This window comes from Pseudophryne corroboree, chromosome 5 (genome assembly GCF_028390025.1).
Source record: "Pseudophryne corroboree isolate aPseCor3 chromosome 5, aPseCor3.hap2, whole genome shotgun sequence".
Taxonomy (NCBI): domain Eukaryota; kingdom Metazoa; phylum Chordata; class Amphibia; order Anura; family Myobatrachidae; genus Pseudophryne; species Pseudophryne corroboree.
The window spans coordinates 395,357,401-395,378,709 of NC_086448.1; the positions used below are offsets into that span (position 1 = coordinate 395,357,401).

At 46.7% G+C, this 21,309-nt stretch overlaps 1 protein-coding gene across 6 annotated transcripts in view; it reads right to left on the minus strand.

The window, feature by feature from the left end:
• TMEM245 (transmembrane protein 245) overlaps positions 1 to 21,309 on the minus strand; it is an 879,931-nt gene that overhangs the window by 417,234 nt on the left and 441,388 nt on the right. For all 6 annotated transcript variants that reach the window (XM_063922719.1, XM_063922723.1, XM_063922720.1 and 3 more), the window contains exons 7-8: positions 8,426 to 8,530; positions 7,469 to 7,551 (exon numbers count right to left, since the gene is read on the minus strand). In XM_063922719.1, the coding sequence (XP_063778789.1) occupies positions 7,469 to 7,551; positions 8,426 to 8,530 (188 nt within the window). The remainder of the gene's footprint in view (positions 1 to 7,468; positions 7,552 to 8,425; positions 8,531 to 21,309) is intronic.

The window sequence follows — 21,309 nt, forward strand, 5'->3', positions numbered from 1 at the left end:
ACACCTATGGAGCTCCCCTAGCTGTGACCGGCTCCTCCAGGCACATTTCTTAAAACGAGTCAGGTAGGAGGGGCATAGAGGGAGGAGCCAGCCCACACTCTCAAACTCTTAAAGTGCCAGTGGCTCCTAATTGACCCATCTATACCCCATGGTACTAATGTGGACCCCAGCATCCTCTAGTATGTAAGAGAAAAACCCACCGTCATAATGCAATTTTTCAGTGGACGTTGCTTCTGGTTACCCTCAAAGCATGACACCAAGGCTTTGAAGACAAAGAAATTATAGTGTTGATAACTATCAGAGAAGATTAAAGGGAAGTGATGACTTGGGCAATGGGGAAATTGACAGGTACTGTATATCAATGAAATTACACCAACTATGTAAAGGCACAAATATATACCAAGGTGGATATAAACAGGCGCACGTTAGAGTGGCTTCTCCTGGCAGCTGTAGTGGGAGATAGTCAGTCTCCCTAGAAAATAGATACCAGTAAAATGAAATACAGCGCTAAATATGTTTAAAACAATTTAATCCTCAATATAAGACAATTAAAAATTAGGAAGCGTATCTACTGAACAACGCACACAGGTAGTACATTTTCAGGACTTGTCCACCAATATGGGCATCTCTTTAAATAGTCAATGTCCAGCATTTATATAGTAATTACTCATACATGGCCATGTTGTATCAGCATGAAATGTTCCAGCTAAGTAGGAAGTTACAAACTGTGTTCCAAAATGGAGGAATCCAATTGGTTGAGCTCGTTCGGCGACGGCAATAGCAATAATGGATCCTGGTTCACACAGTATTAGGAATTGTATATGCTAATTAGCCAATTATGGTCCCTAATTGATGACATCAGTTCCCCTTTATAAGGAGAGTCAGTTGAAGGGACCAATTCACCTTTGAAAAAGCCACCAAAAGTGGCGAAACGCGTCAGTTTTATACACCAGGTACTGGACTGTTCCACCTAGCACTCCTCACATAATTGCAAGTTTCCAGCCAAATGATTGCTCCACTCAGCACGGTCCACATGTTCAGAACTTCCAGCTGAAACAGCGACAACAGTGAAAGGACATCTGTGAACCAGGATCCATTATTGCTATTGCCATCGCGAACGAGCTCAACCAATTGGATTCCTCCATTTTGGAACACACATTTTTAATTGTATTATATTGAGGATTAAATTGTTTTAAACGTGTAAAGGCCCATATAGATGGGCCTATGCGGGGAGAGATATGTGCTGAGAGAACCACTCAACACACATCTCTCTTGCCGCTCAGCACAGTGCGATCTGTGAAGTGAGCGACCCGCTAGATTGGCCTGCACGGCAGGCCAATCTAGCAGCAGCGATAGCGATGTGTGGGGCTTCGCATCGCTATCGCTGTAAGGGCTACACACGGAGCGATCAGGCTTATATTCTAAGCAATCTCGTCAGATTGCTTATAATATCGCTCCGTGAGTAACCCCCTTAAACATACAAATCGGTAAGAAAACATTATTCTTGTCAGTTTTTAACATGTATTTCACAATGTTGTTAAAGTAAATAATTTTTGTTAATGCTTTACTATCTGTTCGGAAAAAAATCCAATATCCCCCCCATCCCCCCCCCCCAAAAAAAAATAATAAGAAGAAGAATTTACTCACCGGTAATTCTATTTCTCGTAGTCCGTAGTGCATGCTGGGGACTCCGTAAGGACCATGGGGAATAGACGGGCTCCGCAGGAGACTGGGCACTCTAAAAGAAAGATTAGGTACTATCTGGTGTGCACTGGCTCCTCCATCTATGCCCCTCCTCCAGACCTCAGTTAGGGAAACTGTGCCCGGAAGAGCTGACATTACAAGGAAAGGATTTGGAATCCAGGGTAAGACTCATACCAGCCACACCAATCACACCGTACAACTTGTGATAACTATACCCAGTTAACAGTATGAACAACAACTGAGCCTCAATCAACGGATGGCTCATAACAATAACCCTTTAGTAAGCAATAACTATATACACGTATTACAGAAGAAGTCCGCACTTGGGACGGGCGCCCAGCATCCACTACGGACTACGAGAAATAGAATTACCGGTGAGTAAATTCTTATTTTCTCTGACGTCCTAGTGGATGCTGGGGACTCCGTAAGAACCATGGGGATTATACCAAATCTCCCAAACGGGCGGGAGAGTGCGGATGACTCTGCAGCACCGAATGAGCAAACTCAAGGTCCTCCTCAGCCAGGGTATCAAACTTGTAGAACTTGGCAAATGTGTTTGAACTCGACCAAGTAGCAGCTCGGCAAAGCTGTAAAGCCGAGACCCCTCGGGCAGCCGCCCAAGAAGAGCCCACCTTCCTTGTGGAATGGGCTTTTACTGATTTTGAATGCGGCAATCCAGCCGTAGAGTGAGCCAGCTGAATCGTGCTACAGATCCAGCGAGCAATAGTCTGCTTCGAAGCAGGAGCGCCAACCTTGTTGGCTGCATACAGAACAAACAGCGAGTCAGGACTTTCTGACTACCGCCGTTCTGGAAACATACATTTTCAAAGCCCGGACTACGTCCAGCAACTTGGAATCCTCCAAGTCCCTAGTAGCCGCAGGCACCACAATAGGTTGGTTAAAATGAAACGATGATACCACCTTAGGGAGAAATTGGGGACGAGTCCTCAATTCTGCCCTGTCCATATGGAAGATCAGATAGGGGCTTTTACATGACAAAGCCGCCAATTCTGACACACGCCTAGCCGAAGCTAAGGCCAATAGCATGACCACTTTCCTTGTGAGATATTTTAGCTCCACGGTCTTAAGTGGCTCAAACCAGTGGGATTTCAGGAAATCCAACACAACGTTAAGATCCCAAGGTGCCACAAAAGGAGGCTGAATATGCAGCACTCCCTTTACAAACGTCTGAACCTCAGGCAGTGAAGCCAGTTCTTCTTAAAAGAAAATGGATAGGGCAGAGATCTGAACCTTTATGGACCCTAATTTGAGGCCCATAGTCACACCTGACTGTAGGAAATGCAGAAAACGACCCAACTGGAATTCCGCTGTAGGGGCCTTCCTGGCCTCAGACCAAGCAACATATTTCCGCCATATGCGGTGATAATGCTTTGCTGTCACATCCTTCCTACCTCTTATCAGTGTAGGAATTACTTCATCCGGAATACCCTTTTCCGCTAGGATCCGGCGTTCAACCGCCATGCCGTGAAACGCAGCCGCGGTAAGTCTTGAAACAGACAGGGTCCCTGTTGCAACAGGTCCCGTCTGAGAGGCAAGTCCGTCTTGGCCAATCCGGAACGATGAGTATTGTTCTCACTCCTCTTTTTCTTACTATTCTCAGCACCTTGGGTATGAGAGGAAGAGGAGGAAACGCATATACCGACTGGAACACCCACGGTGTTACTAGTGCGTCCATAGCTATTGCCTGAGGGTCCCTTGACCTGGCGCAATATTTTTTTAGCTTTTTGTTTAGGCGGGACGCCATCATGTCCACCTGTGGCCGTTCCCACCGATTTACAATCTGCTCGAAGACTTCTTGATGAAGACCCCAGTTTCCCGGGTGGAGGTCGTGCCTGCTGAGGAAGTCTGCTTCCGAGTTGTCCACTCCCGGAATGAACACCGCTGACAGTGCTTGCACGTGATTCTCCGCCCAACGCAGAATCCTTGTGGCTTCCGCCATTGCCACCCTGCTTCTTGTGCCGCCCTGGCGGTTTACATGGGCGACTGCAGTGATGTTGTCTGACTGAATCAGCATTGGTTGGTCTCGAAGCAGGGGCTCCGCTTGACTCAGGGCATTGTATATGGCCCTTAATTCCAGTATGTTTATGTGCAGACAAGTCTCCTGACTTGACCACAAGCCCTGGAAGTTTCTTCCTTGAGTGACTGCCCCCCATCCGCGGAGGCTTGCATCCGTGGTCACCAGGACCCAGTCCTGTATGCCGAACCTGCGGCCCTGAAGAAGATGAGCACTCTGCAGCCACCACAGAAGAGACACCCTGGCCCTCGGGGACAGGGTGATCAGCCGATGCATCTGAAGATGCGATCCGGACCACTTGTCCAACAGATCCCACTGAAAGATCCTGGCATGGAACCTGCCGAAGGGAATGGCTTCGTATGACGCCACCATTTTTCCCAGTACTCGCGTGCAGTGGTGCACCGATACCTGTTTTGGTTTCAGGAGGTCTCTGACCAGAGTCATTAACTACTGAGCCTTTTCCTCCGGGAGAAACACCTTCTTCTGTTCTGTGTCCAGAATCATACCCAGGAAGTGCAGACGCGTCGTAGGACACAGCTGCGACTTTGGAATATTCAGAATCCAGCCGTGCCGTAGCAACACTACCTGAGAGTATGCTACGCTGATCAACAACTGCTCCCTGGACCTCGCCTTTATGAGGAGATCGTCCAAGTACGGGATAACTGTAACTCCTTGCTTCCGAAGGAGTACCATCCTTTCCGCCATTACCTTGGTAAAAACTCTCGGTGCCATGGACAGACCAAACGGCAACGTCTGGAATTGGAAATGACAGTCCTGTACCACAAACCTGAGGTACTCCTGGTGAGGTGGATAAATGGGGACATGCAAGTACGCATCCTTGATGTCCAGAGATACCCATAAAATCCCCCTCTTCCAAGCTCGCAATGACCGCTCTGAGCGATTCCGTTTTGAACTTGAACTTTTTCATGTAAATGTTCAAGGATTTTAAATTTAGAATGGGTCTTACCGAACCGTCCGGTTTCGGTACCACGAACAGTGTGGAATAGTAACCCTTTCCCTGCTGAAGGGGGGTACCAGTATTATCACTTGCTGGAGGTACAGCTTGTGAATTGCCGCCAGGACTACCTCCCTCTCCGTGGGAGAAGCTGGCAAGGCAGATTTTAGGTAACGGTGAGGGGGGGTCACCTCGAACTCCAGCTTGTATCCCTGCGATACAATCTGTATAGCCCAAGGATCCACCTGTGAGCGAACCCACTGATTGCTGAAGTGTCGGAGACGCGCCCCCACCGCTCCTGGCTCCGCCTGTGGAGCCCCAGCGTCATGCGGTGGACTTAGTGGAAGCAGGGGAGGACTTTTGTTCCTGGGAACTGGCTGCATGGTGCAGCTTCTTTCCTCTACCCCTGCCTCTAGCAAGAAAGGACGTCTGACCTTCTTGCTTTCTAGAGAACGGAAGGACTGCATTTGGTAATACGGTGCTTTCTTAGGCTGTGAGGAAACCTGTGGCAAGAAAGTTGACTTTCCAGCTGTTGCTGTGGATACGAGGTCCGAGAGACCGTCCCCAAACAACTCCTCACCCTTATAAGGCAAAACCTCCATGTGTTTTTTAGAGTCGGCATCCCCTGTCCATTGCAAAGTCCATAAGACCCGCCTGGCAGAAATGGACATTGCATTTATTCTAGAGCCCAGCAGGCAAATGTCCCTCTGGGCATCCCGCATATACAAGACAACGTCTTTAATATGGCCAAGGGTTAGCAATACGGTATCCCTGTCCAGGGTATCTAACCCCTCCGACAGAGTATCTGTCCATGCTGCTACAGCACTGCACATCCAGGCTGAAGCAATAGCTGGTCTCAGTAGAGTACCAGAGTGTGTATACACTGACTTCAGGATACCTTTCTGCTTCCTATCCGCAGGCTCTTTTAAGGCGGCCGTATCCTGAGACGGCAAGGCCACCCTCTTAGATAAGCGCGTCAGGGCCTTGTCTACCCTAGGGGAGGATTCCCAACGTAACCTATCCGTTGGCGGGAAAGGGTACGCCATTAGTATTCTTTTGGGAATCACCACTTTCTTATCAGGGGAAGACCACGCTTCTTCACATAACTCATTTAATTCATGTGACGGGGGAAAAGTCACTGGCTGCTTTTTCTCCCCAAACATATGTACCCTCTTGTCAGGGACAGGGTCAACTTCTGAAATGTGTAATACATTTTTCATTGCAATAATCATGTATCGGATGGCCTTGGTCATTTAAGGCTGTAATTGTGCCTCATCATCGTCGACACTGGAGTCGGACTCCGTGTCGGCATCTGTGTCAACCAACTGAGATAGTGGGCGTTTTTGAGACCCTGCCGGCCTCTGAGGTGCCTGGGCAGGCCCGGGATGAGAGCCCGGCTGTCCCCCGGCAGCAACATCATCAAACCTTTTGTGTAATGAGTTTACATTGTCATTTAAGACCTTCCACATATCCATTCAATCAGGAGTCGGCACCGACACCACATTTATCTGCACTTGCCCCGCCTCCACGTAACACTCCTCATCAAACATGTCGACACAGCCCTACCGACACACAGCACACACACAGGGAATGCTCAGACTGAGGACAGGACCCCACAAGGTCTTTGGGGAGACAGAGAAAGAGTATGCCAGCACACACCACAGCGCTATATAACTCAGGGATATACACCACAAGTAGTGATTTCCCAATAGCTGCTTAATAAACACCTTTTGTGCCTAAATTTATGTGCCCCTCCTCTCTTTTTACCCTTCTAGCTTCCAGGAGACTGCAGGAAAGAGCCTGGGGAGCGTCCTTCCAGCGGAGCTGTGAAGAAAAATGGCGCTGGTGTGCTGAGGAAGGAGGCCCCGCCCCCTCAGCGGCAGACTTCTCTCGCTGTCTGTGACAGGAAAATACAGTACCAGACTGTATTATGTGTAGATTTATGCCAAAGGTACTCTAATTGCTGCCCAGCGCCCTGCACCCTACAGTGACCGGAGTGTGTGGTGTGTAGTGGGAGCAATGGCGCACAGCTGCGGTGCTGTGCGCTACCTTAAATGAAGACAGGAGTCTTCAGCCACCGATTTGACCGTCTTCCAGCTTCTGATCTTCTGGCTCTGCGAGGGGGACGGCGGCGAGGGGGACGGCGGCGCGGCTCCGGGAACGGACGATCGAGGACAGCTTCCTGTGTTCGAACCCTCTGGAGCTAATGGTGTCCAGTAGCCTTAGAAGCGCAACCTAGCTGTGAACAAGTACGTTTGCTTCTCTCCCCTCGGTCCCACGTAGCAGTGAGTCTGTTGCCAGCAGAAGCTCACTGAAAATAAAAAACCTCACAAATACTTTCTTTAACTAGCAGGCTCAAGAGAGCCCACTAGGAGCACCCAGCTCTGGCCGGGCACAGATTCTAACTGAGGTCTGGAGGAGGGGCATAGAGGGAGGAGCCAGTGCACACCAGATAGTACCTAATCTTTCTTTTAGAGTGCCCAGTCTCCTGCGGAGCCCGTCTATTCCCCATGGTCCTTACGGAGTCCCCAGCATCCACTAAGACGTCAGAGAAAAAAAAAATACACATGAAAATTGATGTTGGTGCACAAAATTAATTTTCCTTTAAAAGTATCACATTGTAGAATTATGGTTTTGTCTTTTTTTTTTATTATAGGGTCAAAAACAACTACAGTATATCTAATATGTTATTGTTAAGGAAAATTCTCATGAGCTGTAACAGTACCTTGCGGGATCGCATAAAATGGTTAAAATGATTAATACAGGTTTCTTACTTTGCCCATTCAGGATGATTGGAAACAGTCTCGTTTATTAAGTTGCTGGTCACTGCAATAATATGCACACTTTCTTCATGTACCTGAAGATATGAAACAAAATAACATTCACATTTTTCAATACAGCAATTACAGAATAAATTACTAATTACACCACAATGCCTTTATCTGGGATGGCACTAAAGAAATAGAGCATCATCAGAAAACCAATATGTTCTATACATTATGGGCATTAGTATAAATTTCCAGAGAAGTAGAATATAAATATACTGTATATTTTAATAGGAAAAAAAACACTATTATTTTCTAAAACATTTTACAGTTGAAAACAATTTATTTAAGGCAACTGCAGATGGAACCTGTGGGCCAGATTCAGAGATGCACATAAACCTGATGGTTTGCGTACGTCTTCAATGTTTCAAGATCTGCATATGCACAGGAGTTGCACTGCGCATATGCAGATCTCTGTGTGAGATCGTTTGCAGTGCACCTTAACCCTTGACCATTTGGGGACAATGAGGTTGACAGATGCCCAAAATGTAGGCATGTCACCTCCATTTTGTGTGAGTGCTGAGACCTGTGCCTGCACATCTGACGCAGATATATTGGCCTCTGCTGCAGAAATGTGGTGGCTACTCTGAGCAACCATAGGGTTATTTAGATGGCCATGGTGCAATGATGGTCGCAATGATGACCCAATGCTGTGTCTTTGGACTCAGCACTCATCTACAATGTCGGCAGTGGCAGTCTTTTACTTTCAGAAGCCTCCTGCTGTATTACCATATTTTTGAACAGCAGCTGCATCCATTTCTGTATCATTTCTGTATTGTGACTGTGTACTATAGTGTGTGCACATTAAAATTATGGTTTTAAGCAACAATAAAATAACACCTCAAACCAGTGTGCATCTAGAAAAAGGTGGATTTAAGGATGGAAAATTTGCATACTATACTTTACCTTTGCTGTTAAGAGTAAGGTTAACAGCAGGGTCCCGATTACCAGCAGAAAAATTATGAATATGCTTATAATCTTGTCAAGAGCTTTCTCTAACCAAATAATCATCTATAAAAAATAGAGAGAAAAAACAATGCAACTTGAACATTGAAAAACAATGTGTGCCATAGTACATTTTGTGCCGATTAATATACAATGCATTCAAACAACACAATCGCAAAATAAAGTGGATTTGAACTTCTTTCTAAACAGTAAAACAAAGTAGAACATTAAACATTCATTTCAAGTACTGGACCTAAAAAATTAGTTGGTGAATTAAATGAATCTTATTAAAGGAATAATAGTAACTTTGTATGCTGTATTACAAACACATTTTTATATTGATAACCAGTTTATAGTTATTAAGATTTCAAAAAATTCAACTATTATGCTGTAAATCACTAAATATTGTATCTGAAACAATGTACAGCCTTATAAATGGAATTCACTCAGTATAAAAGTAAAATCTATTTATTATGTACTAGTGATATACAAAATTAAATATCACGTTGTTGTGATCATTCACGTTATCTGATCCCAAAATTATTGTTCAAACTGTATGTTTTATCAATATATATTTTGTATGAAAATATGGTACCATCAAACTGTATGTCCACTGTAATTCTGTAATTAGCAAACCAGGTAACTGAATCGAGCCAGGAGACATATGGTTTGGTTGTAAAAGAATGTGTGTGCACTCTTCACAGAAGGGGGCAGTGTGTGAGTTATGGGGAACCCTATCATCTATCCTATTGTCCACAGATTGCAAAGCAGGGTACAAACTTGTCCAATCCTTGGGAGATCAGACTCCCGACCAACCGGTTTGTCTTACATTGGACACACACAATGTCCGACGACTGACCCATACACCCAATCCTTATCTGTCAGTTCTCCTGGTTTAAAAAAAAAAAAATCTTTAAAAACATGGAAACTCAATCAACGACAAACCAGCCGATATACAAGTGTGTAGGCTACTTAGAATGGAGCTGGCAACCGATCTCTGGTCCTGCCAGCCCAGCACATCATTCAGCGTGGCGGCAGGGCTGGACCTGGAGGGATCCTGGCACAATATGCCACTGCTGCGGGACGTGGCATGATGCCACAATGGCGGAGGGTATGGCAGTGGGACCGGAGCCTTTATCTGCAGAGTTTGGCAGCTGGCGACATGCAAAATATCGTCAGTTTACCTTTTCAAAAATGGCGCAACTTCTAAAATTCAACATGGCCGTGGCTCGCCACATCATCATCCCGCCCCCTTGTGCCAGCTAATATTAGCCAGTGTGAGGCAGCAGCTGTTAGTCCAACAGCGGAGGAGAAGCAAGGTAGAGCACCTGAAGACCGAAGACGCCAGAAGCCCTGAGGAGGTGGCGGACATGCACAAGAGCTTACAGACTGCCATCCCTCAAGTGCAAAACACAAATAAAGAAGCCATACCAGGTGTAGTAGAACAGCATAATCAGCCCTTTCTGACATAACACTAACAGCAGAATCACCAATTTCTTTCTTCCTTCACTAACTGGCAATTTTTAACTCCTTTAAACAATGCAACAAAAGATGGCAAATAATAGGAATTTAATACTTACCGATAATTCCTTTTCTTGTAGTCCGTAGGGGATACTGGGATGGTATTAGTACCATGGGGTATAGATTGGGTCCATTGGAGCCTGGCACTTTAAGAAAATTTCAGTGTGTGCTAGCTCCTCCCCTCTATGACCTTCCTGCAGACTCAGTCTAGGAAAACTGTGCCTGAGGAGACGGACATACTTTGAGAGAAGGAAAATAGACAAGAATAGCGGTGAGGCAACGATCCAACACACAACAGTAACAAAGGATAGCAATGCTAACCAGAACAGGAACAGGGACAGAAACAGCAGACCCAACCAAGAAAACTTAAGGTAAGCAGGAAACACGAAGCACTGAGGCAGGCGCCCAGCATCCCCTACAGACTACGAGGAAAGAAATTACCGGTAGGAATTAAATTCCTATTTTCTCTAACATCCTAGGGAATACTGGGATGGTATTAGTACCACGGGGAAGTCCCAAAGCTCCCAGAACGGGTGGGAAAGTGCTGACACCCCTGCAAAACCGACTGACCAACTGAAGTTCCTCACCGGCCAAGGTATCGAACTTATAGAAGTTCACAAACGTGTTCGTACCAGACCAAGTAAGCTGCTCAGCACAACTGTAAGGCCGAGACACCACGGGCAGCCGCCCAGGAAGAACCCACCGACCTAGTGGAGTGGGCCTGAATAGAACTCGTCAGTGGCAACGCTGCCAAAGATTAAGCCTGTTGGATAGTCATCATGATCTAATGAGCAATTGACCGCATGGAAGCAGGACATCCAAGCTTGGTAGCACCATATAGGACAAAGCGTGAGTCAGTCTTTCTGTGACAAGCTGTCCTCTTAACGTAAATCCTCCAAGCCCGAACTACGTGTGGGAACTTTGGAACAACTGACGTGACAGACATCACCGGAACCACTATAGGTTGAGTTATGTGAAAAGCCGACACCACTTTTGCCAAAAAGTCTAGGCGAATCCTGAGTTCCGCCCTATCCTCGTGGAATATCAAATAAGGGCTCTTACAGGATAAGGCCCTAAATTTTGAAACATGCCTCGCAGAGGCCAATGCCAGCAACATGACAGTCTTACAAGTTAAGACATTTCAAGTTCACCCTGTGTAAAGGTTCAAACTAGTCCGATTAGAGAAAGGTCAGGACTACATTGAGATCCCATGGAGCCGTAGGAGGGACAAAGGGAGGTTGAAAGCAAAGGATACCCTTCAAGAATGCCTGTACCTCCGGAATCACAGCCAACTGCCTCTGGAAGAATATGGACAAAGCAGATATCTGAACTTTGATGGAGCCTAACCGTAGCCCCATATCCATGCCAAGTTGAAATTCTACAGTAGAATATTTTCTACCCTCACACCAAGAAACATTTCTTCCAGATACGGTGGTAATGCTTTGAAGTGACCACCTTTTGGGCTTGGACCATAGTCGAGACAACCCTGGAGGGAAGACCTTTTCTGGCTAGAATCTCCCTTTCTACCTCCCTGCCATCAAAAGCAGCTGCAGTAAGTCTGGACAGACAAATGGACCTTGTTGAAGAAGACCATTGAGAAGCGGTAGAGGCCAGGGCTCGTCGAGAGACATGGTTAGGGGGTCCGCATAACAGGCCTGGCGAGGCCAATCCGGGGCAATCAGAGTTGCTTGAACGCTTTCAGTTCGAGTCTTTTTAGAACTCTGGGAATGATAGGAATTGGAGGGAACAGATAGATGAACTGGTGAGTCCACGGCGCCGTCAGAGTGTCCACTGCTGCAGCCTGCGGGTCCCTTGTCCTGGAACAGTAGCGATGCAGCCTCTTGTTGAGATGAGAAGCCATCATGTCCATCAGTGGGCAGCCAAACCGCTGAACCAGCTGTTGAAACACCTGATGGTGAAGGCCCCATTTCCCTGGTTTGAGATTGTGTCTGCTGAGGAAGTCTGCTTCCCAGTTGTCCACTCCCGGAATGAATATGGCCGACATGGCCTTTGCGTTGGTTCCCGCACAGAGGAGTATCCTTGACACCTCTCGCATTGCGGCACAGCTTTTTGTTCCTCCCTGACAGTTTATGTACGCCACCCCCGACTGGACCTGTATGGCCTGATGTTGGAGAAGAGAGAAGGCTTGTAGAAGGGCATTGTAAACGCCCTGAGTTCCAGAACGTTTTTTGGAAGAGAAGACTCCTGACGTGACCACCTACCTTGGAAATGAGCACCTTGGGTCACAGAACCCAAACCGCAGAGACTCGCATCTGTTGTCAACAGAGTCCAAGACTGGATTCCAAAACGTCGACCCTCTACTACGTGAGATGTGTAGCCACCATAACAGGGAAATCCTCGTTTTTGTCAAAATATCGTCGGATATTCTCTGGTGCATGTGTAGGAGAGACCCCGACTACTTCTCCAGCAGATCCAGTTGGAACGGATGGGCATATAACCTGCCGTACTGAATTGCCTCGTATGAGGCCACCATCTTGCCTAGTAGGCAGATGCAAAGGTGCACCGAGATCTTGCGGGGCTTGAGCACGGAGCGGACCATAGCATAAATTGTCAAGGCTTTGTCCACAGAAACATAGAATTTGTCGGCAGATAAGAACCACTTGGCCCATCTAGTCTGCCCCTTATTTTTTTTTTTTAATATTATTTTTTAACACTAACCTTATTTGATCCTTATTTCTTTGTAAGGATATCCTTATGTCTATCCCATGCATGTTTAAATTGCTCTACTGTCTTAGCCTCTACCACCTCTGATGGGAGGCTATTCCACTTGTCCACTACCCTTTCTGTGAAATAATTTTTCCGCAAATTTCCCCTGAACCTCCCCCCCTCCAGTCTCAGTGCATGTCCTCGTGTCCTATTGCTTCTCTTCATTTGGAGAATGTTTCCCTCCTGGACTTTGTTAAAACCCTTCATATATTTGAAAGTTTCTATCATGTCCCCCCTTTCCCTTCTCTGCTCCAAACTATACATATTGAGATTTCTTAGTCTTTCTGGGTATGTTTTGTGATGTAGGCCATGCACCATTTTAGTTGCCCTCCTTTGTACAGTTTCTAATGTATTAATATCCTTTTGAAGATATGGCCTCCAGAACTGAATACAGTATTCTAGATGAGGCCGTACCAATGACCTATACAGTGGCATTATTACTTCTTTCTTTCTGCTGCTGAGTCCCCTCCCAATGCAGCCAAGCATCTGACTAGCCTTCCTCATTGCCTTGTTACATTGCTTACCTGCTTTTAAGTCATCTGAAATAGTGACTCCTAGATCCCTTTCCTCCTCGGTAGTTTCCAGTATAGTGCCATTAATACTGTATTTAGCTTTAGGATTTTTGAGACCCAAGTGCATGATTTTGCATTTTTTGGCATTAAACTGTAATTGCCAGACTCTTGACCATTCCTCTAGTCTACCTAGATCCTCAATCATTTGTTTTACCCCACCTGGTGTGTCTACCCTGTTGCATACCTTTGTGTCATCTGCAAAAAGGCATACTTTCCCTTTAATGCCATTTGCAATGTCACCAATAAAGATATTAAAAAGCACTGGTCCAAGTACAGATCCCTGGGGTACTCCACTGGTAACATTTCCCTCCTGTGAATGCACTCCATTTACCACAACTCTCTGTTTTCTATCCTTCAACCAAGATCTTATCCATTCAATAATCCTAATATCCAATCCCAAACTTTCAAGTTTATTTAGCAATCTGCGATGTGGAACTGTGTCAAAAGCCTTACTAAAGTCTAGATAAGCTATATCCATGGCTCCACCTTTATCCATCACTTTAGTCACACAATCAAAAAAGTCAATAAGATTTGTTTGACATGATCTCCCCCCAGTGAATCCATGCTGTTTGGGATCCAGTAAATTGCCGGATTTGAGATAATCTACAACTCTTTCTTTTAAGAGTGTTTCCATCAATTTCCCTACTACTGATGTAAGACTCACTGGTCTGTAGTTGTTTGCCTCTTCCTTGCTTCCACTTTTGTGCAGTGGGACTACGTTTGCTCTTTTCCAGTCCCCTGGAATTTCTCCTGTAGCTAATGACTGGTTGAATAATTCTGTCAATGGTGCTACCAGCACCTCTTTAAGTTCTTTTAATATCCTTGGATGTATCCCATCTGGCCCCATAGATTTGTCCACTTTCAGCTTTGAGAGTTCTGTTAGGACCTTCTCCTCTGTAAATGTACTTGTTTCATTTTCCTGAATATCCCTGCAACTTAACTGTGGCCCCTTCCCCTCTCTTTCAGTAGTAAATACTGAGCAAAAATAATCATTAAGATGATCTGCTATTAAAGAAATACTTTCTGAGATACAGTGTCCAATATCATCCCCAGGAACTGAAGACTCTACGATGGTTCTAGGTGTGATTTTTGTAAATTTAGGATCCACTCGTGTTTCGTAAGAAGACGCGTAGTCCGGTTGATGCTTTGCAACAGATGCTACATGGACACTGCCTTTATGAGGAAATTGTCCAAGTATGTTCACTGCCATCGTGCGGAGTTGTAGCATTTCCGCCGTAACTATTGTGAACACCCTCGGTGCGAGGTGAGGCCAAAATGGCAAGGCCTCGAACTGCCGGTTCTGTAATGCAAATCTGAGATAAGCCTGATGAGGGGGCCATATCGGGATGTGCAGGTATGCATTTGTGATATCCAGAGATACCAGGAATTCCCCTTCTTCCAAGCCAGAAACCACTGCTTTTAGAGATTCCATCTTACACTTGAACACAAACAGATACGGGTTCAGAGATTTGAGGTTCAAGATTGGCCGTACAAAAGCGACTGGTTTTGGTACTACAAATAGGCTTGAATAAAATCCCTTGCTTATGAGCAGAGGAGAGACTGGAACAACCACCTGTGTGTGTAGTAGTTATTGAATGGCATCCTGCAAGGTAACTCTTGCTACAGGTGAAGCTGGTAGGCCTGACCTGAAGAATCTGTGAGGAGGGAGTGTCTGAAATTCCAACCGGCAGCCCTGGAGTATGAGGTCTCTGTCCCGGCAGGACTCCACCCAAATCTGGGTTAACTATTGTAGTGGAGCACCCACCTGAAAGTCCCCCTGCAGCTGGGGCCAACCGTCACGCGGAGACTTCGTGAAGAAAGATCCTCCATTGATCCAGCTGGTGATTTACCTTGATTTCCTCTAGCTGCATTTGAGGCACCCCTGGCCCTGCCTCTAAACCTGGCCACACAAAAGTACTGACGAGAAGGACCGGGGTAAGGACAACTAGCTGAAGGCGCTGCAGGCAGCAGGTAGGTGGACTTACCTGCTGATGTTGAGAAATCCACTTATTTAGTTCCTCCCCAAACAAGGCATCACCCATGATGAGAATATTCTCCAAGCACTTTTTGGAATCAGAATCCATTTTCCATAGTCGCAGCCATAAAGCTCTGCGAGCTGAGACCGCCATAGCCATGGAACGGGTATTAATGAGGCCTATCTCCTTGATTTCCTCACTCATGAAGTTAGCAGCATCCTGGATATGTCGCAGTAGAGTCAGGATCTCATTCTGAGGTATAGTGTCAAACTCCTCAGTTAAATTACCACACCATTTGACCATGGCCCTTGTGATCCAAACACAAGCAATGGTGGGTCTCTGTGCGACTCAATTTTATGGTCAGCTGGGTCTTTTAGGGTGATAGCACCAGGTACAGACAGAACAATCTTACGTGACAGCCTGGATACTGAGGTATCCACAATCGAATGATTCTAATACACCTTCCTGTCCTCGGGGGGCAAAGGGAAGAAATTTAGCAACCGCTTAGGGGTTTCAAATTTCTTGTCAGGATTAACCCACACCCGTTTAAAAAGTGTGGTTAATTCTTTGGAGACAGGAAATGTGGCAGTAGATTTTGGTTTCACATTAAAAACAACTTTTCATAAGGTTCTGCCTCTTTATCTGGGATATTGAGGACTTCCCTAATAGAATATATTAGAGCTTCCACACACACAGAATATTGTCTACCTCTCCATCTTTCAAATCTGGCATGTCATTTTCAGAGTCAGATTGGAGTACATGTGGGAGTGTGCATTTCTGTGAGATTAGCAGAAGGGTCTAAAAGGCAGGTCTGACATCAGTCACTGTATATTATAATACTGGCTTTTATCTCTTTGTTGTAGAAAACGGGGTTAAAATCCCTTTTCTGTGCCAGCGCGAGTACATGCAGCGGGCACCACAGCCTGCAGCACCATGTGCCCGCCGTGCCCTTATGCCACTGTAACCGGGGACCCGCTAACCGGGACCCTGGTTTCTGTACTCACCGCATCAGCGTTTTCAGCTTTGTTAAGGGTGGCGTCAAGCTGTTGGAGTGCACGCATACCCAGGTGGTAATGCGAAACAACACCTCAGGAGCTTTGTCCTGTCAGCAGGGATCCGGACCATGAACCCTATAAGAGGTTGGTTCTGTGTCCCCGTCCCCCCCCCTAAGTCCCACGAAGCAGACAGACTGGTGCAAGCCAGTGCTGCCTGAAAATAACAAACTAAAATACATTTTTGAAGAAAACACTCTGAAACTCCAGAGAATGCACCCGGCTCCTTTGGCACATTTTTCTAAACTGAGTCTGCAGGATCGGCATAGAGGAGAGGAGCAAGAACACATTGAACACACAGGCTCCAATGGACCCAATCTATACCCCATGGTACTAATACCATCCCAGCATCCCCTAGGACGTTAGAGAAAATGCATATAACAATCTATGAGTAATCTGAATTTAAGAAAAATAGGATTTTGGTACCTACCGGTAAATCCTTTTCTTGTAGTCCGTAGAGGATGCTGGGGTCCACATTAGTACCATGGGGTATAGACGGGTCCACCAGGAGCCATTGGCACTTTAAGAGTTTAAGAGTGTGGGCTGGCTCCTCCCTCTATGCCCCTCCTACCAGACTCAGTCTAGAAACTGTGCCTGAGGAGTCGACATACTTCGAGATAAGGACTTAACACAGATAGTGGTGAGATTCATACCAGCTCACACATACAAGGCACGCCAAGACAACTAGCTTGAACTATTCAGCAACGGCTGAAACATTACTTAGCAAGTAACAATGCAGTACTCAACTAAAACGAAGTTGTACTGAACCAAGTAATAACAGCAGGAAACGAAGCGCTGGGCGGGCGCCCAGTATCCTCTACAGACTAAGAAAAAAGGATTTACCGGTAGGTACCAAAATCCTATTTACTCTTATATCCTAGAGGATGCTGGGGTCCACATTAGTACCATGGGGATGTACCAAAGCTCCCAGAACGGGAGGGAGAGCGCATGAGGCCCCTGCAGAACTGATTGACTGAACTTCAGATCATCAGAGGCCAAAGTATCAAACTTGTAGAACTTTGCAAACGTGTTCGATACAGACCATGTTGCAGCTCGGCAAAGTTGCAATGCAGAGACAGCCCGGGCAGCCGCCCAGGAAGACCTCACCTTACGAGTAGAGTGGGACTTAACAGATTTTGGACACGGCAGTCCAGCCGTAGAATAAGCGTGCTGGATAGTGAACCTAATCCAGTGAGAAATAGTCTGCTTAGTAGCAGGACACCCAATTTTCTTGGGATCATATAGGACAAACCGAGTGTCCGACTTCCTGCGACGAGAAGTTCTCTATACCTAAATCTTCAGAGCCCTCACGACATCCAAGGACTTTGAAGTAATTGAGGAGTCAGTAGCCACTGGCACCACAATAGGTTGGTTGATATGAAATGCCGACACAACCTTTGGAAGAAACTGCTGACGAGTCCGGAGCTCAATTCTATCTTCATGGAGGATCAAGTAAGGGCTTTTGCATGATAAAGCCCCCAGCTCGGAAACACGTCTAGCAGAAGCTAAGGCTAACAAAGTGACCGCCTTCCATGTAAGAAATTTGACCTCCACCTCCTGAACAGGCTCAAACCAATCCGACTGGAGAAACTGCAACACCAAGTTAAGGTCCCATGGCGCCGTAAGCAGTGCAAAGGGAGGTTGGATATGCAGAACCCCCTTCAAAAAGGTCTGAACCTCAGGGAGTGCAGCCAAATGCTTCTGAAAGAAAATGGACAGGGCTGAAATCTGGACCTTCACAGAACCCAACCTCAGACCCATATCAGAGCAAACGTCCCTGTTGAAATTCCACCGCAGGAAATTTCTTGGACTTCACCAAGAAGCATATTTCTTCCAAATAAGATGGTAATGTTTTGACGTTACCCCTTTCCTAGCCTGTATGAGGGTAGGAATAACTTTCTTCGGAATACCTTTCCAAGCAAGAATCAGGTGCTCAACTTCCATGCCGTCAAACGTAGCCGCTGTAAGTCTTGTTAGACGAACGGCCGTTGCTGCAGCAGGTCCTCCCAAAGAGGAAGAGGCCTCGGCTATTCTTGCAGTAGATTCAGAAGGTCCGCGTACCAAGCCCTTCTTGGCCAATCTGGGGCAATGAGGATCGCCTGAACCCTTGTTTTCCTTATGAGCTTTAGGATTCTTGGGATGAGTGAGAGTGGTGGAAACACGTACACTGACTGGAACACCCACGGAGACACCAGGGAGTCCACTGCCACTGCCTGTGGGTCCCTTGATCTGGAACAATAACGCCGAAGCTTCTTGTTGAGACAAGAGGCCATCATGTCTATTTGGGGCAATCCCCAAAGATCTATTATTTCCTTGAAAACCTCTGGATGGAGTCCCCACTCTCCTGGATGGAGATCGTGTCTGCTGAGTAAGTCTTCTTTACCAGTTGTCTACTCCTGGAATGAAGATGGCTGACAGCGCCAAATCGTGTTTTTCGGTCCAGAGGAGTATTCTTGTCACCTCTAACATTGCCGCTCTGCTCTTCGTTCCGCCCTGTCGGTTTATGTAAGCCACTGTTGTTACGTTGTCCGACTGCACTTGGATGGCCCGATTTCTCAGAAGAGGGGCCGCCTGAAGACCATTGTAGACGGCTCTTAGTTTCAGGATGTTGATGGGCAGGCCGGCTTCCAGGCTTGACCACCGTCCTTGGAAGATTACTCCTTGAGTGATTGCTCACCAGCCCCGGAGACTCGCATCAGAATCCACCCGTGACTCCAGAGCAGTCACGTTGTGAGAACAATGGACTGCAGTAGCTTCTCCTTGGATGATGACTTTATCAGGAGATCGTCCAGATAAGGAATGATGTTCACACCCTGCTTGCGGAGTAGCATCATCATATCCCCCATCACCTTGGTAAACACCCTTGGTGCTATGGAGAGGCCGAACGGCAGGGCCTGGAACTCAAAATGACAGTCCAGCAATGCGAAGCGGAGATAAGCCTGATGCAGCAGCCAAATCAAAACGTGAAGGTATGCATCCTTGATATCCAGTGATACCAGGAATTCCCCTTCTTTAAGACCTGATATAACCGCCCTGAGAGACTCCATCTTGAACTTGAACTCCTTTAGAAAGGGGTTCAACGATTTTAGGTTCAGAATGGGCCTGACCGAACCATTCGGTTTCAGTACCACAAAAAGGTTCGAATAGTAACCCTTCGTCAGCATGTGAGGGGGTACCGGCACAATGACTTGTGCCTCCATTAGCTTTTGGACTGCGTCTTGAAGCACTGTGCTGTCCTCCAACAGAGTTGGTAAGCCCGACTTGAAAAAACGATGAGGAGGGAGACTTTGAAATTCCAGCCTGTATCCCTGAGACACTATCTACTACCCAAGGATCCAGGCCGGACGATACCCAGACCTGACAGAACTGTCTGAGTCTCGCTCCCACAGGCCCCACCTCCGGGCCGTCTTGTCCACCGTTATGCGGAGGACATTGGGGTACTTGAAGCAGGCTTTTGTTCCTGGGAACCTGCAGTGGCAGGTTTCTTGGACTTAGCCTTACCTCCCCTGAAGAAGGTTTTGGAAGATCTGGCCTTTCTGGTCTTGTTCGGCCGAAAGGGCTGCTGCGCAGGCGAGAAGGATTTCTTCAGAGCAGGTGCTGCTGAGGGAAGATACGGAGACTTACCCGCTGTAGCGGTACATATCACAGTGTCTAGAGCTTCCACAAAGAGAGCCTGACCTCTACAGGGTAGCAATTCCACACTTCTTCTGGATTCCGCGTTTGCCGACCACTGGCGGAGCCTCAGTCCCTGACGAGCTGAAACAGACATGGTAGAAATTCCCGCAGCCATGGAACCCAGGTCTTTCATGGATTCTACCATAAAACCTGCAGAATCATGAATGTTACGTAAATACAATACAACGTCATCCCTATCCATCATATCCAAATCCTCCATTAAGGCAGCCGACCACTTCACTATAGCCTTTGCAATCTATGAACTAGCAATAGTAGGACGTAATATGGCCCCCGAAGCAGTGTACATTGATTTCAGAGTATTATCAATTTTCCTATCTGACGGCTCCTTTAAGGCTGTAGATCCCGTACAGGTAAAACCACCTTTTTTGAGAGTCTGGATACAGAAGCGTCAACAATCGGCGGGCTTTCCCACTTTTTCCTATCCTCCTCCGGGAAAGGAAAAGCTACCAGAATCCTCTTAGGGATCTGAAACTTCTTTCCAGGGTTCACCCGGGCCTTTTCAAATATAGCATTCAGCTCCTTTGACGCAGGGAAGGTTAGCGAGGCTTTCTTGTTTTCAGTGATAAAAAAGCCTCCTCAACCTGATCAGGTGTGGTGTCATTAACATTTAACACATCCTCGGTAGCCTCTATGAACAATTGCACACCCCTTGCAAGAGATGCAGACCCCCGCAACACATCCCCATCACCATCTGTAGTGTCATAATCGGTATCTGTGTCATCTTGTGTTACCTGCACAAGCGCACGTTTGTGGGGGTATGTAGTGGGGAGGTACCAGACAAGGGCCATACAGCCATAGAGGACTGCAATACCTGGGTTGCAGATTCATTACTAGCAACCCTGTCAGAAATCTGAGAAATCCAAGTCTTGATAGAGGAAAACCACTTTGGTTCCCTGTGCTAACCTAATTACATGGAATGGGATCATCCTGGGAGGATAGGTCCTCTACAGCATATGACACTGTATTCCTGGACATTGTTACAGGTGACCACCAAACACACCACACACACCCACAGATGGGAGTAAGACAGAGTACCCCCCCCCCCCCCAAGAATGGCAAGTGAGAGATAGAGATTGGAGCCAAACCACACCAGCGCTTTCAGCAAGGAGAAAACCCGTTATCAGCGCTGACTTGTGCTCCTTAATGGGACACACAGTCAATATATCAGCACCCCTTCCTTCTACGACCCCCTGGTACCGTAATACAGTAAGCTGCAGCTACTGTGGAGGGACCAGTATCTTCCTTTCGGCCTCTGCATGCAGGAAAATGGCGCTGAAACGCTGCAGGTTCCGCTCTAGGAG